At 48.6% G+C, this 14,876-nt stretch overlaps 1 protein-coding gene across 1 annotated transcript; it reads left to right on the top strand.

Moving 5' to 3' along the window:
- Nucleotides 1-10,223: 10,223 nt before the first annotated feature.
- On the top strand, nt 10,224-11,918 carry FOXI2 (forkhead box I2; the record flags this gene model as incomplete). Its single annotated transcript, XM_082674073.1, has 2 exons — nt 10,224-10,770; nt 11,476-11,918. The coding sequence occupies 2 exons, from the start codon at nt 10,224-10,226 to the stop codon at nt 11,916-11,918; spliced, it is 990 nt and encodes a 329-aa protein (XP_082530199.1).
- Between the last annotated feature and the right edge of the window lie 2,958 nt (nt 11,919-14,876).

Raw genomic sequence — 14,876 nt, forward strand, 5'->3', positions numbered from 1 at the left:
AATCCAAAGGTTTGAAAAATACTGAACAAGCAAACTCCAGGGCGGGGGGAACCCCTGAAAAATGCTCTAATTTTGGAAAGGACAACAAGAGGAAGGAGAACCAGACTGATCTAATTGACTTGTGGAAATGGCAAAAGCTAAGAACCAAATTATACGGAATCATTATGTAGAAATAGGAACATCATTTCCTTCAGCCGGGTCTCCCAGAAAACCAATTCAATAAATAAATCATCAAAAAAATAAATTTTCACATATTAGTATTATACCATATAACAAATATTTAATTCAATATTTTAATCTAATTTAATATATTACTAAATAATATAGTGTAATATAAATAATGTACATAATATATAATAATTATATTGTACACCATATAACAAAGTATAGGATAAAATATAAAATGTAATTACTATATTATAAAATCAATATATTTGATTTACTATATATTAGTGACTTGAATGATAATGTTTTAAGCACTAACTAGGTACTTAGCGTGCATACCTGATTTATCCTCCCTTGACCCAGTGGAGCAGGTATTATTATTATATGCATGTCACATACAAGGATAATGAGACTCAGAGAGATTTAGTATCTTAGGCAAAGGCACAGAGCAGCGACACGGATTCAAAGCCGGGACTGCCTAACTCCAGAGCCCATGCTCTTAAATGCTAACTTCACTGCCACTTAGGCAGGCTGTGAGCTCTTGTGTCCTTGTGATTCCTGGCACGAGCATTCTTAGCTCATGCTCTGTGTCAGGCAGGACAGGAGAACAGTGAGAAGCAGTCAGAGCATGGGTCGGACCTGGAAGACCACTCGGACCATCCTCATTTCTGGAGGGGCAGCAGTCTTCATAAACGAGAGCTGTACCTTCTCTTTGTGGCCCCTAAACAGACCAAGTGCCAACGATGGAGAAATGACACCATTCCTTTCAGTGTTTCACATCATCTCCATCTGCATCTCTGGCGAGAAGCAGCCAGGAGCCCAGCCCCTTCTGTCCTCCTGTGTTTGCTGGCCTGATTCACTCCTGAACCAGAGTGGTCAGGAATCAGGGGACATCGATTAAGTTGAAGAAACAGAATGATAAGAAATTGAAAAGAAAACGATCTTCTGACCTTTAGTCATTACAAGATGTAGTCAGAGTTACATCTGGGCAGGAGCAAGGAGGGAGGAGAAATGCCCTATCCACTAGTCAGGAGCAGCTTAGTCTCCATCCTGATCTATTCTACTTATATGACCACGTACATTTCACAGGAAAAATAGGACTTAGACGTTCATATAATTGGTAAGTAGCAGTCGTAAAGAGCGGGCCTCACTTTGACAAACCAGTAGTTGAGGATTCAAGGATCTACAAGGTGGAAGATGAGAGACCTTCTCATCCAACCTGATCATGTACAGATGAAGCTCAGGTGGGGACTCTCCCCACCAAAGGTCACCCAAGATGGGAAAGGCACAACCCAGACGAGAACGCCGGTCCCCTGGCTCCCAGGCAATCCCGCCACCGCCGCTACACTGGATGGGCTTAGCTTCACCATCAGTGCGACTTTATTTTCATTCCAAATACATTATTATTATTTTTTAATCAAAGGAATATTCATGGTACTTAACTGCAGTAAGTGTTTCTTTTAAGTAAAATGTTAAAAAGTCCTGTCTATTTATTACATTAAAAAATATTCAATAGAATGATCATGAAAATTGGCATTAGAATATTTAATACAGACATAAAAATATAAAAGAAACCTTTATAATGAAAGAAGCCTACCCTCTCTGTAGGTAGGTTATATCCTTAAATGCTTTTCATTCAAAAATATCTTTATTGATGACTATGGATTCTGAATATTTCTTTTCTCTTGTCGATTTCGTTACCTTTATACCGAGGAAGCAATGGAACTTAAGCTACCTATTTTGTAACATCAATGTGGGATTTTTCTTTATGAAACGGGGCTACTTGAGGAAATAGACTCTATGACTTTCCACTAGATGGCAGTACAGTCACATAATTACAGAGGGAAGAGGCGGGATGAATAAACAAAGTCGTCACGTGATTCTAAAGAGGATAAAATCATTGTCTCACCCCCAGCTTATTGGAGTTTACTGTTTATTTGCTACAATGACGGCAAGGCAAGCTCATTATTTAAAACAAAAAAAAATTTTTTTTTTCTGAAAAAATAAAGCAGACTAGTGAAGAGAGAAAATGCACTATTCTTTGCCGCCCTAATAACACTCACTGCCATGTATTTTATGCCAGGAAACGTGCAAAGTGCTCTATATGCATGATATCATTCTGCCCCAGTGGGGCGGGGGGGACCTGGGAGACAGTTACTATTACTATATTAGTAATGAGGAAAGTGAGGGTCCAAGTTAACTCATCCAGGATCACATAGTTAGTAATTGGCAGGACCAGGATTCAAACCGGAGTCCATCTGACATTTCCTCACTGTCAAAGCCAACCACTGTTAGCATGGTTCCACTCAGTCCCTGAAAATGTCTGCCTGATACAAGATAATAAATGTTACCACAACACTTAGAACATCCTTAGATGATCCCAAAGGTAGCCATAACTTTTAATACTCAAGTAACCCTATATGAAGTCTATCACATTTATTTACTAAATATATACAGGAAAGAAAATAAATATTGTACAATTAAATGACCAAGTGTGCTTTCCAACTTCTTACTGCTCAGCAAATTCCAGGCTTTACACATACATGGAATAAAATGAAACGAGCCCAACCATCTGCCTAAACAGCAACAGACCACACAGAGAAAAGAAAACTTTCAAGGGACTTTATAACATATTGCTTTGACTATACTTCTTCAGTGGGATGTATTTTAAGGATTATAAAAAAGAACTGCAAAGAAGTCTTAATTCTCATTCAATAGTTTTTCTGTTAATAATGATACTGGCATGGTTATTGGAGGTAGGCTGTGAGATAAAGCAAGAAGTAATCATGCTAAAGTGACTAGGAATCAGATTTCCAGTGTAAGAGAAAGAAGACACAGGTATAAAGTTTTTTTAAACAAACCTTGTAAGTATTAAATTTTAATAAGTATATTAACTCATGTTTTTTTTTTTTTGCGGTGCGCGGGCCTCTCACTGTTGTGGCCTCTCCCTTTGCGGAGCACAGGCTCCGGATGCGCAGGCCCAGCGGCCATGGTTCACGGGCCCAGCCGCTCCGCGGCATGTGGGATCTTCCCGGACCGGGGCACGAACCCATGTCCCCTGCATCGGCAGGTAGACTCCCAACCACTGCGCCACCAGGGAAGCCCTTAACTCATGATTTTTAAAAAATGTATTTCCTAGCTCTGTCCATTGAAAGGTCTGAAAGCAATGTTACCCCTTTCGCCAGGAAAATATCCTACTCCTTATGTTTTAGTCTCTTAATACTATTCCTTCTAAAAAGGAGCCAGGGCCCATTGGAGAAATAGTTGATTCAAGGTCTGGGTCAGGGAAAGTACAAAATAAGCCCAGGACTGCTGTGTGAAACAGCAAAGAAACGGCCAATGCCTATTGGGACCATGTCAAAAGGATATGGTGGCCAGCTCAAAGGGACCCCCAATGCCTCAGTTTTGGACAATATATACATCACAAAAATAAGTATACTTTATTAAAACATTAAATATATAAACATTTATGAGTCCATAATGATACTCAGAGAAATCCAACAAAACAAAACAAGAACTTACTGTTTCCAGTTAAGGTGACTGTTTCACCAACTCCTTACTCTTAAAATTGATCAATAAAGGGAAATAAGTGTGTAATTTTCTGGTCTTTTTAATATAAATTATAGTTCATGGAAACCCAATAAATCTAGTTGATGACGGCTCTGTTTTACAGAAAAATGACAGTTAATGAATGTTAAAGAATGACAGAGTTAGAAAATTTTTATTTTGCAACTCGCAGTAGAGTAATTGATTTAGGGAGCAACCATTAATGGAAAATAAAATCAATAGCAATTCTTACCTGGGGAGGATACCTTTACGTGGGGGGAGTTGGATTTTTTTTTTTTTTTTTTTTTTCCCGACCGTGCTGGGCAGCTTGTGGGATCTTAGTTCCCTGACCAGGGCTTGAACCCAGGCCACGGCAGTGAAAGCGCTGAGTCCTAACCACTGGACCACCAGAGAACTTTTATTGTATCCAAGCATCATCCCATGGATTAGTTCCTAATTGTCTTTTCAATGTCACTCCTTTAGCCCAGTGATCAAACTCAGAGTCAGTGACAGAGGCATAACCTGGCATCGTGTGTCTCCTGATATGATGGAGGAAAACCACGTAACCTGAATCTGCAGCAATCTTGAGAGCTAAATTCCAGTATAAAGGAAATGCAGGGAATATGGTAATAAACGTCACCAGGAGAAAACAATCAGACACATCTGGATGGTGGGACTGCTCTTTTCAAAGAGTCAATGCCTTTAAATATTCAATTTGAGAGGGAGGTAGGGGCTGTTCTACAATAAAAGAAACGGAAAGTACCTGAAAAATACAAGATAGCTCTCGTGGGCACATTGGATTCTGATTTGAAAAGAAAAAGGCTAAAAAGTTATTTAGGGAAAATTGGAGAAATTTAAGTATGAAGTGTGTATTAGATAATATTGAAGAATCGCTGCTAATTTGTTAGTTGTGGTTATAATATTGTGGTTACACAGGAGAATGTCTTTTTTTAAAGACTGATGCATGTTTAAGGGTAAACATAATTATAAATCAAAAGATTTATAATTTGTATTTAAAGGCTTCAGTAACAAAATACATAGCTACACAGAGGTGAAGCAAATACAGCAACAATTTACAAACTTGAATTCAATGTTTGATCATTTTTAGAATAAAAGTTAAAACATATAATATTTAAAGCAGTTTTAAAATCAATAAGATGGGGTCCGTTTAAACATAGTTCAGCACAGCCAGGATTTTCCCTAGTAAAGGACACTAGAGCGTACTTGGAGAAAACATATTATAATAAAGCCTTTCCTCAGTTTCATGTCAAGAAGGTGGATAACATATTTAGGTATGAAAGTGTATTTAACATGTAGGGAGACAAACGGTGAACTCAGGATCAGGTCTGGATTCTCCAGACCAATGGATGTTTGAATGAGAGAGAGAGAAGAAATACCGTTACCTACTATCAGTAAGTACTTAATGTTTCTGTGTGTTTGGCATGCATGATTTCATTTAGTCTTCATCATAACTTATGAGCTGGGCGCTACTAGCTCCACTTTGCAGAAGGAGAAACTGAGACTTGGAAAGGTTAAGCAGCCTACCCATTCGGGTGGTTGGGACCAGAGCCAAGGTTTGAATCCAAGTCTGTCTAGCTAAAGCTCTCACCTTCTACATTTGCCAGCTGAAAAAGAGGTTTGGCAGTCTGCACAGTCTGAAAGTTGTCTCAATATTTTTTCTCAGTGATAAGAGTTTGAAGTACATTTCAGTTATGAACTACCATGGGGTGGTAAGGAGACAGGATATGCATTCATTGAGAAACTTAATACATCAAAGCACTTCACAGGTGGGGGAAAAAATGGAACTCAGCGGTGGAATCATTGACCTACGTTCCACAGGGTTCAAACCAAAGTCCGGTTGACACCTGGGCCTGAGCTCTTGGTCACAGTGACCCCTGACCTGACCCCTTCTAGAGTAGGCAACTAGAAATCCATAGCTAATTCCAGAACTTGGGACATTATTTGGCAGAGAAGAGCTGCAAAAGTCAAGGCCAGTTTTTGTTGATGTTGTAACTGATCCATTCAAAGACCAAAACCCCCTTGAGTTCTCTCCAATTTTGAACGTTTAAAAGAGTTAACTAGACCCCACCAATCAGTCTTGACCAGCAGTGGTTGTGCCTTACTTGGAGTTCCACACAGGGGATGGTGAGAAGTAAGGGCACAGGGGCAGGGCCTTTCTCGGGGGAGGCACAACCCCCATGAGAAGTGGGAACCTTCTTATGACCACAAAGGTGGGGTTTCTGAACTGGGGTGACATGGCCCTGTTTGGTTTGGTGGTTGTGTTTTTAAGTTTTCTACTGCTGTGTGACAAATTACCACAAACTTAGCAGCTTAAAACAAAACTCACTTATTAGCTCACATTCTGTAGGTCAGATATCAACCAAGGCAGGGCTAGGTTCTCTGCTCAGGCTAAAATCAAGGAGTTGGCTGCTGCATCTGGACCTTGGTCCTCTTCCAAGGTCATTCCTGCTATTGACAGAATTCAGTTCCTTGTGGTTGTAGGACTGAAGTTCCTGCTTCCTCGATGGCTGTGGGGGGTAGGGAGTGCCCTCATCTGCTAGAGGCTGCTCTCAGTGCTCATGTGTGGAAGATAATGAATTCAGTGCATGTTGAGTTGGAGAGGAAGACATCCAAATGGATGATAAAAATGACCAAATCATTAGTTAAGGCAGAAGTTTTCAATCAGGAGTGATTTGGCCCTATAGGCAATGGTTGGCAATGTTTTATACATCTTTGGTGTCACAGCAGAGGGGTATTGCCAGCATCTAGCAGGTAGAGGCCAGAGATATTGCTAAACGCTCTACAGTGCACAGGACAGCACAGAATTATCCAGCCCAATATGCCAATAGTGAAGAGGTTGAGAAACCGGGAGTTTATGGTCAGTAGTTAAAGCCACAGGACTGAGGAGAGGGCCTGGAACAGAGCTCTGAATGGAGGGCAGGCCAAGCCAGAGCCTGAGAAGGAGCCAGAGAAGAGGAGGTAAACCAAAGGACGGAGTTCAAAAGCAGGTAGAAAAAGGGGTGTTGATTCTCAAATGTGTCAGGAGCTGCTGAGAGTCAAGCAAAAGGAGTAACAGCGACCATTGGACTTAGAGTGACAGAGGCCACTAGAGACTATGCCTGAGCAGGTTCACTGGAGCCGTGGGGGTGGACGCCCGTCTGGGCTGCACAGGTGTGTTCTCCAGACAGAAGGACGCACCAACAGCCAACAGAGGCAACCCTTCCAGACACTGGGCTGCTGAAGAGAAGCAAAGAGAGAGACTGACGTGGTGAAGAAAGGACACCTCTCCCACGGTGACCAGAGGAAGGAAGACAGCTGTGGTGTCCTTGGGAGTCTAATGGAGGAAGGTTGGGGAGACCTACCCACAAAGTAGGCAGTGGGTCAGGTTTGAGAAGGAGAAGCAATGGGTCAGATGTTTGAGGGAGGGGACCAGTTCTGTTTAGGACTCCTGGGCAGGGCCAGGGACCCAGGGGAAGCTGGGGACTCTAAAGGCATAGACTTTTCCCTTGTTATGTCTTCACCTGAGGTTTTTTCTTTGTTTGTTTGTTTTGGGGGGGGGTTGGTTTGTTTTTTCCTCTTGGAAAATTCTCATCAGAGTTCCATCCAAGACCAACTCAAATGTTAAAACATTTTTCCCCCACATGACTGCGCTGCATCACCTGATACTCATTTTATGAGTCCAATCTGTTGAAAAATAAGGAAATTATTACAGTAGAGATGAAGATGCACACTGGGCTCAGAAAGCAAGGAAGGGTGATTAAAATATGGACATTCCTGCGCAGCACAAGTTGTAATGACTTCTATAAGGTGAAAGTGAGGGAAATTTCAGGAAGGTTCAACTGATTTTCTTAGAAGTCCTGAAACTCACACGTAGTAAAGAGTTACAATATTAACAGGAAGAAAGGCTGTTAAAATGAAAAGGAATTTGGAAAGGACTATCATCTGTTTTTATTCTTTCACATTATAAGAGATGACCCAGGATGTTCTTTAGAATTCAATATCTTTGATTTTATTATGATGCAGTACAGGTAAGTGCAGATAAAATTGATTCTTCCTCTAGATCATTGTGTCACTCCACCAAGACAAGTTTTCCTACATTTGAAGCCTTGGGCACTCAAACCCCCCACAAGGTGCAGCAGGTTTCTTCCAAGGGCCTCTGCAGGTCACACAGCAGCTGCTGGAACAAAGGGAAGGCGGGGCCGGGTCTTTGTGGATTCAGGCCTGGCTGGCAAGTCCGCCCACCCGGCTGTGTCTCCCATCGCACTCTTTCTCCATCACCCCCATAGTTCGGGTTAAGGCAGAGCTGTGTGGCTTCTGTGATGTCCCATTCTCATGAAGGGTGGTTTCTGGAAAGCTGCCCCCTAACCAGTAGCCATTTCAAAGTGTCAGGTGTGGAAAACTGCTGACTCCAGCAAACTAAGTATGACTACTACGGACAGGGGAGGGGAGGGAAGGGGAGGGGAGGGAGTGTGTGCGGGGCTGATACCCAGTTTGCGGGTAATGAACCCATCCAAGTCATGCCTGCAATCATATTTGCTGATGGAAAGACACTGTCTTTAAGACGCCATCACCAAAAAGCTTGTCATATCTACAGAGATAGCGTGTGTTTAAAATGGTGAGGATGTACTGAAAATCTCTAAACTGTCAGGCCAATGCTTCTGGCTGCGGTTTTTTTTTTTTAACATCGTTATTGGAGTCTAATTGCTTTACGATGATGTGTTAGTTTCTGCTTTATAACAAAGTGAATCAGCTATACATATACCTACACCCCACATCTCCTCCCTGTTGCGTCTCCCTCCCACCCTCCCTATCCCACCCCTCTAGGTGGTCACAACGGCTGCTGTTTGTGACGGAAGCAAGAAAAAACCGGGGCGTGCTTCCCATCCCAAGTACTGCTGTCCCCCTTCCCCCCAGAACTATCCCTGCAGTGATGGGGGACGGGGTGGAGGAGTTCTGAAAGGTCCTGGGATCCTCACAGCCCACGAGCTTTTGACATCAATTGGAAATCTGTGGGAAGGGGGAGAGGGGAGGGCCGGTACAGGCCGGCTGAGAAGCTAACTTCCATGAACCAGTTCTGGTGGTTTCTTTCCTGACGTCGTCTGAGAGCCCAGGGTCCCTGGTCTCTACCCTCTCAGAGCGCAAACAAACCCCCAGAACTGCCTGTAGTTCAGAGACCACTTCCCAGGGGGCTGTTACTTCTAAGAGGAGAGGCCCACGTGGCAGTAGAGGGGCTCTCCCTTCTGCTACTTGTTAAATAGATCCACAAATTGGTTGTTTTACATGAAATTCGAAATCACAACCTGAGAGGCCCAAGACCACACCGACGTTCACGCCTGACTCCAGCTGGGCCCCTTATTTCCAGAGCCCGGGGTTTTCACTCCGTCTAGTCCTTAGCCCCGCCCACGCGCCCCCTCCTGCCCCCTCCCCACCTCCAAGAGTGCGGGGAGGGGGCGGCGTGGGACAAGTGGGTTGGAATGTTTGATTTTTAAAGGAATTGGATGTATTGGCTTTGACCCTGCACAGCCCCGGGATGCTGGGAGACCGATTTCTACCAGAAGGGTGCTAACCCCGCGGGCGCTGAACGTCGGGGCCCGTCTCCTTATCTCTGAACCTTGATCACCGCTTCTCCGCGCGAGGGCGAGGGGCCCCAGCTCGGAGTCTGGGAGGCGCTGCTCTTCCCGGCTCCGTGCATGAGCCTCGGGCGCGGCCCCAGGCCGGGGTAGCCAGGGCCCGCCGGGTGGTGGCGGGCGCACCGCAGGGACGTGAAAACGTCCCTGTTTTCACGGGGCCAGGGAAACCCAGCAGAGGGTTTTGCCACCCACCGCACCTTGTGCCCGAGGCCACTGCGCGCGGACTGGGCAGGCGTGGTCTCGGGCTCCCTGGATGACTGGGGCGTCCCGAGTTTCCAGCGTCTCCGCGCTTACAGGGGTCCGGTCTGCCTTCGAGCTTGTGGCGGGGTCTCCCGACGACTCCAGCGCCACCGTCCGCACCCGGCCAGACCCTGCCTGGGCCCCTCGCCTTCTCCGCCGCTCGCACTGGCCCTTCTGCTGCTCACTCGGTGTCCCAAAAGACACAGCGAGTCCACGGTGGACGAGCAAGGGGGGCTCGCGCTGGACGGGGATCCCACTCCGAAATCTTGGGGGCCTGCGCGAGACGTGGTACCTGCCGCAGGGTGCAGGGCTGCGGGGCCCTGAAGGCCTGACGAGGCTGGAATCGGCGAGATCCCCGGGGACCCAGGGTGACAGTGGCCAAGATTCTGGCTCGAGATGGCGCAGACAGCACAGGGTCTGGGAATTACTGGAGCGGCTCGTCGAGAGCGCCTCGGGACCTGGGCGGGGCGGAAAGCTGACCCCTGGGCAGGGATGGAGACATCACTCCTCTAAAACTGTCGGGGAGGGGCTCGCCGCCGACACTCACCTGGGGCTCGGGCCCCGATGGCATTTAAAGGGCGGAGGGCGGGGCCCAGCGGGCCGCACTGGGAGCTGCTGGCGGCCGCGCTGGTTGGGGCGCCCATGAGCTTCGGCTCGGAGCCACCCGCCCAGACCCGGGAGCGCCTGGCCATGGCCGCTTACCGCGACGGCTCGGGGCCCTGCGCGGCCCCGCACGGCCAGGCCCGGGCGGCCGCGCACCCCGCGGGATACGCGCGTGGCGACCTGGGCGTGGCGGGCGGTGGTGGCCCGCGCCTGTGGCTGAACGGGCCCGCGCTCAGCTCCGCGCCCTACGCGCCGGGACCCGCGCCCGCGTCCCCCTACGGGGCCCCTGGCCCGCTCCTCGGGGCCCCGGGCGGCCTGGCGGGCGCCGACCTCGCGTGGCTGAGCCTGTCTGGCCAACAGGAGCTGCTGAGGCTGGTGCGGCCGCCCTACTCGTACTCGGCGCTCATCGCCATGGCCATTCAGAGCGCGCCGCTGCGCAGGCTGACGCTCAGCCAGATCTACCAGTACGTGGCCGGCAACTTCCCCTTCTACAAGCGCAGCAAGGCGGGCTGGCAGAACTCCATCCGCCACAACCTGTCGCTCAACGACTGCTTCAAGAAGGTACCCCGCGACGAGGACGACCCAGGTAACTGAAGCTCACCGCCACGCCCCGTCCAGGACTCCGCGGATTCCCGCAGCTGGCCTCCTGGCACTCTAGGGACGGGGGGCCTTGGACAGCCCGGTCCTCTTTGCACAGCTGAGGGTGCCGAGGCGGGAGGAGGGTGGGGAAGCGACACGTACTTGGCCGCAGACGGCTCAAGGACGCCAGCAGAGCCCGCGGCCCTGACTTGAGGTCTAGGGCAACAGGAGTCTCTAATTCTCGCGCGCTCCCGCTAAGGAAGAAGCTAGTCTGCTGGGGGACCTTTGGAGTGACTTCTCTGGGCCTGTGTCCTTTACTGTAAAATGGGAAAGATGGTGGCCACCCGGAAGATTAAGACAATCAGATGCCGCTTTGGGAAGCCTTGGAGCCTGCAGAGAGGCCTGGCATTGTGGGCTCCACTCCACTGGCAAAGCGAGTGCCAGAGGAGAGCCGGTTCGGCTCTGCACCTCATAGGTCTTCTCTCTGGCCTTGACCTTAGCGAGGTCGCCCTTCCCTGGTCTTTCTGGGATGCCCACATTCTTCCGAGTCTGACTGTGGAGGCCTGATCCGGTACAGAGCACCCCCTCAAGGTTTGGGGTGGGCGTGAGGGCTCACGGAGGGACCGGTGAAGCTGACCTCCATTTCTCACGTTCTCACATCACTTCGGTCAAATCCCGGATTTTCTGATCTGGGCCCTTTCTTCTTCTGCAGGTAAAGGCAATTACTGGACCCTGGACCCAAACTGCGAGAAGATGTTCGACAACGGGAACTTCCGAAGGAAGAGGAAGAGGAAGGGGGAGGCGAGCGCGGCCGCATCCTCGGGTGCCCGGAGCCCGGGAGGAGCCGAGGCGCCGGAGCTGGAGCCCCTGGGCGCCGCCTCCCCGGACCTGCGGCTCTCGTCGTCCCCTCCCGCGCCCGAGGCAGCCGCCTGCTTCTCCAGTTTCGCCTCGGCCATGGGCGCCCTGGCTGGAGGCCTCGGTACCTTTCCCGGGGGCCTGGCGGGCGACTTTTCTTTCGGGAGATCCACGACGGTCGCTGCCCACGGTACCCAGGCCCCCGGCCCCGCGCTCGGCTTCGCCTCCGGCCATCAGACGGCGGCCACCGGCTTCCGCGTCGGTCACTTCGTCTACAGTCGGGAAGGGACTGAAGTTTGAAGGGAGGCCGGGGATTGTCCCGCGTGCGGTGTCCACAGGAGATGAGCTCAGCCCCACGTGTTCGCTCCGCAGGGGTCAGGGCAGCTCAGGGAGCGCAGGGTGCCGGGGCGGGATGCAGGGAACGGAGCCAGCCTGTCGTGCACCCCTCACGCAGGCGACCATCCAGGTGGGGTGAGCGGGAGCTCCCCACTCCCCCTGTGCTTCCACTTGACCTGGACCTCGAACCCACGCTCCCAGGGGGTTCCACCTTAAAGGGGCCACAGGCTGGCGCTCACCCCAGCTTTTGTGAAGGAACCTGGCGCACCCCAAAGAGCCTTCTCATACGTGCTAGTGGGGACGCCCGGGCCCCTGTGGGGAGGATTTTCTCCTCCTTCCCGCCTGGCTCACCCAGCGCACAGGGCCTTTCCTTGGCGCTCCAGGGAGGCCCTCGGGGTTCCGGAGCAGCCCCAGGGGGCCGGCCGGCTTCCACCCACCGTCGGGGGGAGTGTGCAGCCAGCGAGGGGCACCTGGGACGGTCGGGACCGGACGCGAGTACGAGGGACTTCCTGAGGGCTGGATGGGAGGAGGGCTGCGGATGAGCGGCCCTGGGGACACCAGCTCCTTCCCTGCCACTCAGCGCCTGCCTCCCTGAGTCTGTCGTAGGAGCAGGCGCCTCCGGGGGCCACCAGAGCCGTGCCGAGCGCGCTGGAGTCTCAGGGTGGGTTTAGGTTTGCCACCCAGCCACACTCGCACGCCGGAGAAACCACTCCTGTTTTCCTCTCCCTTTGTACCCCTCATCCCCCAAGTTGGTCCCCAGAATCCCCACTCCTTGCGCGGAGCGGCTGCCTTCTATGCAAATGTAAACCCTCCTCCCCAATTTGTATAACATTTACCCAGAAGGTTATCTTTGCAGCCAACAGCCATTGGGAGGAAAAATTTTGACTTCGGGACCTCCCCGAGCTTCTGGAGGCCGGGGCCCGGGATCATTAGGTTCCTCCTGGAGCGGCCGTCGCCTCGCACCAACCTTCCCTGCGCTGGGGGCGTGCAGGAGAGGCGTCTTCCCTGGGGAAGAGCAGGGAGAGGACCCTGCGAGCTTGGAGGAGGGCAGGGGATTTGGCGAGCCCAGCAGAGCAGGTGCCTCCAGGGCGTGAGTTTTAGAGGAAGCGGAAGGGCTTCGGGCATGCCTAGAACAAGCCAAGAGTCGCGGTGAATTTGGAGCCTGGGTGGTGAGGCGCAAAGTTGCAAACTGCTCAGCATCGCCTCTCTCTGTTGCCAGGCTGTGGGAAGGCAAGCCGCGTCCTGGCTCTGTTGTGATACTATGTTGCCCAGCCAAACTTACAACCAACCCAAAATCTTTTTGGGGAAAAACACTCCCCAAATGTAATACAATTTAAGAAAACCAGAAAAAGAAAATCATCACCTTACGAAAAGAAAGAATTTTTTCTCAGGCCCATTTAATAAACAACAAATGCTAAAATATAAACACCAACATACTGTAACTCGAATCCACTTGCTGTTCTATGCATGTGAAGAATCCGTCACTATTTCCAACATTTTCAGTTTAGACTCTGCACCTGCAGGAAACTTGGAGTAAAGGAATTTTTAAAAATAAGTTTGACAACATTGGGAAAGTACAATGTACACTTTTACAATTAATAGAGCTTTCAGAAAATTGGCTGATAAATATGTATATAAACATTGTGTATCGTAGCTGCATGACTGCTAGAAATTGGTACGAAGCTGCTTTTTTTTTATCATCCGACAATGATTTTTCTGACAAAATAGAGGGGGGAAAAGTTTCAAAAAGATCTTTCAACCTTTAGTTTGTTTGACTAAAAATCAATTTTTGATGTTTAAAAATGTTCATCCATTCATACTTTATGCCATTCATTGGTAATGGTATAACCAAATAGATGGAATCTTCATGAGAAAAGTAGAATTTAAAGTAATTCTGACAGTGCAGGGCATTTGGAAATCAGAAACCATCCCTTCTCCATGACAGTCTATGTGTCTGGATGTATTTTTATAACAGAGGGGCAGGGAAGGGGAGAGACTAAAATGCAGTTTCTGGGCCCTGGGGCAGTCAGCTTCAGAACCACTTTGCATTAGCCCAAAGATATATTTTCCCAGAGGAAAGAAACTACTGAAATCAAAATAAGCAAAAAGAACAAAGAAGCCTGTTATCGGTTTATAATTAAATATCTTCTTTGGGCCAGGACTCAGTGAATTTGACCTTAGTTTCTAGGACAGCCTGCACATGAGCAACTGAAGGACCAGCTTCTTTTGGTCAGATGGAGGAAATGCTGCCACGAGGCCAGAAGAATCCTCTCCCCAGGGCTCAGGGTCTCATCTCCACCTCTCTGTCTTTTTGGTCTTTGAAATAGCAAAATGTTGTGCTTTTGCATATCACGGGTAGGTGCTGTAAGCTAGCTATGGCTTTTCTCTTGAGGAAAATTCCAAGCTGTTTTAAAACTAACTGCAAACCTTTACAAAAGGAGTGCCTTGGTAAGATGTTATAAGCACACGATGGAGTGTCACTGAAATACTCAACTCTTCATTTGAATCAACATTTCAGTGGCACTGAATAGTTTCAAGTATAGAAATGATGTGTTTCCAACTTCAGAAGAGAAAGACAAAATTGTCAGGATACCAGGTTTTTAGGAATTTTTTCCATTGCCAAATAATAGTGGAAATTTTCAGGTGACTGAAAAACCAAAGAGCATAAAAATAAAGTAAATTATGAAATTACCTCCCCTGGAAGCAGTCATGGGGTGAAGAGGTGTCCCAGGCAAAGAAGAACCATTTGTGTTTGAAAACCCAAATATTTGTTAAAAGTATTTTTTAAAGGGTAGTAACTAGAGTTTTAAAAAGTGAGCACTGGATTTCAAGGTAGGAATTCACATATGGATTCAACATTGAGTATGTCCACCTATGATGAACGTAAGTTTTGCATTTTGACAATTCCGCCTTGGGCTATTC

This window comes from Grampus griseus (assembly GCF_964374135.1).
Source record: "Grampus griseus genome assembly, chromosome: 16".
NCBI lineage: Eukaryota > Metazoa > Chordata > Mammalia > Artiodactyla > Delphinidae > Grampus > Grampus griseus.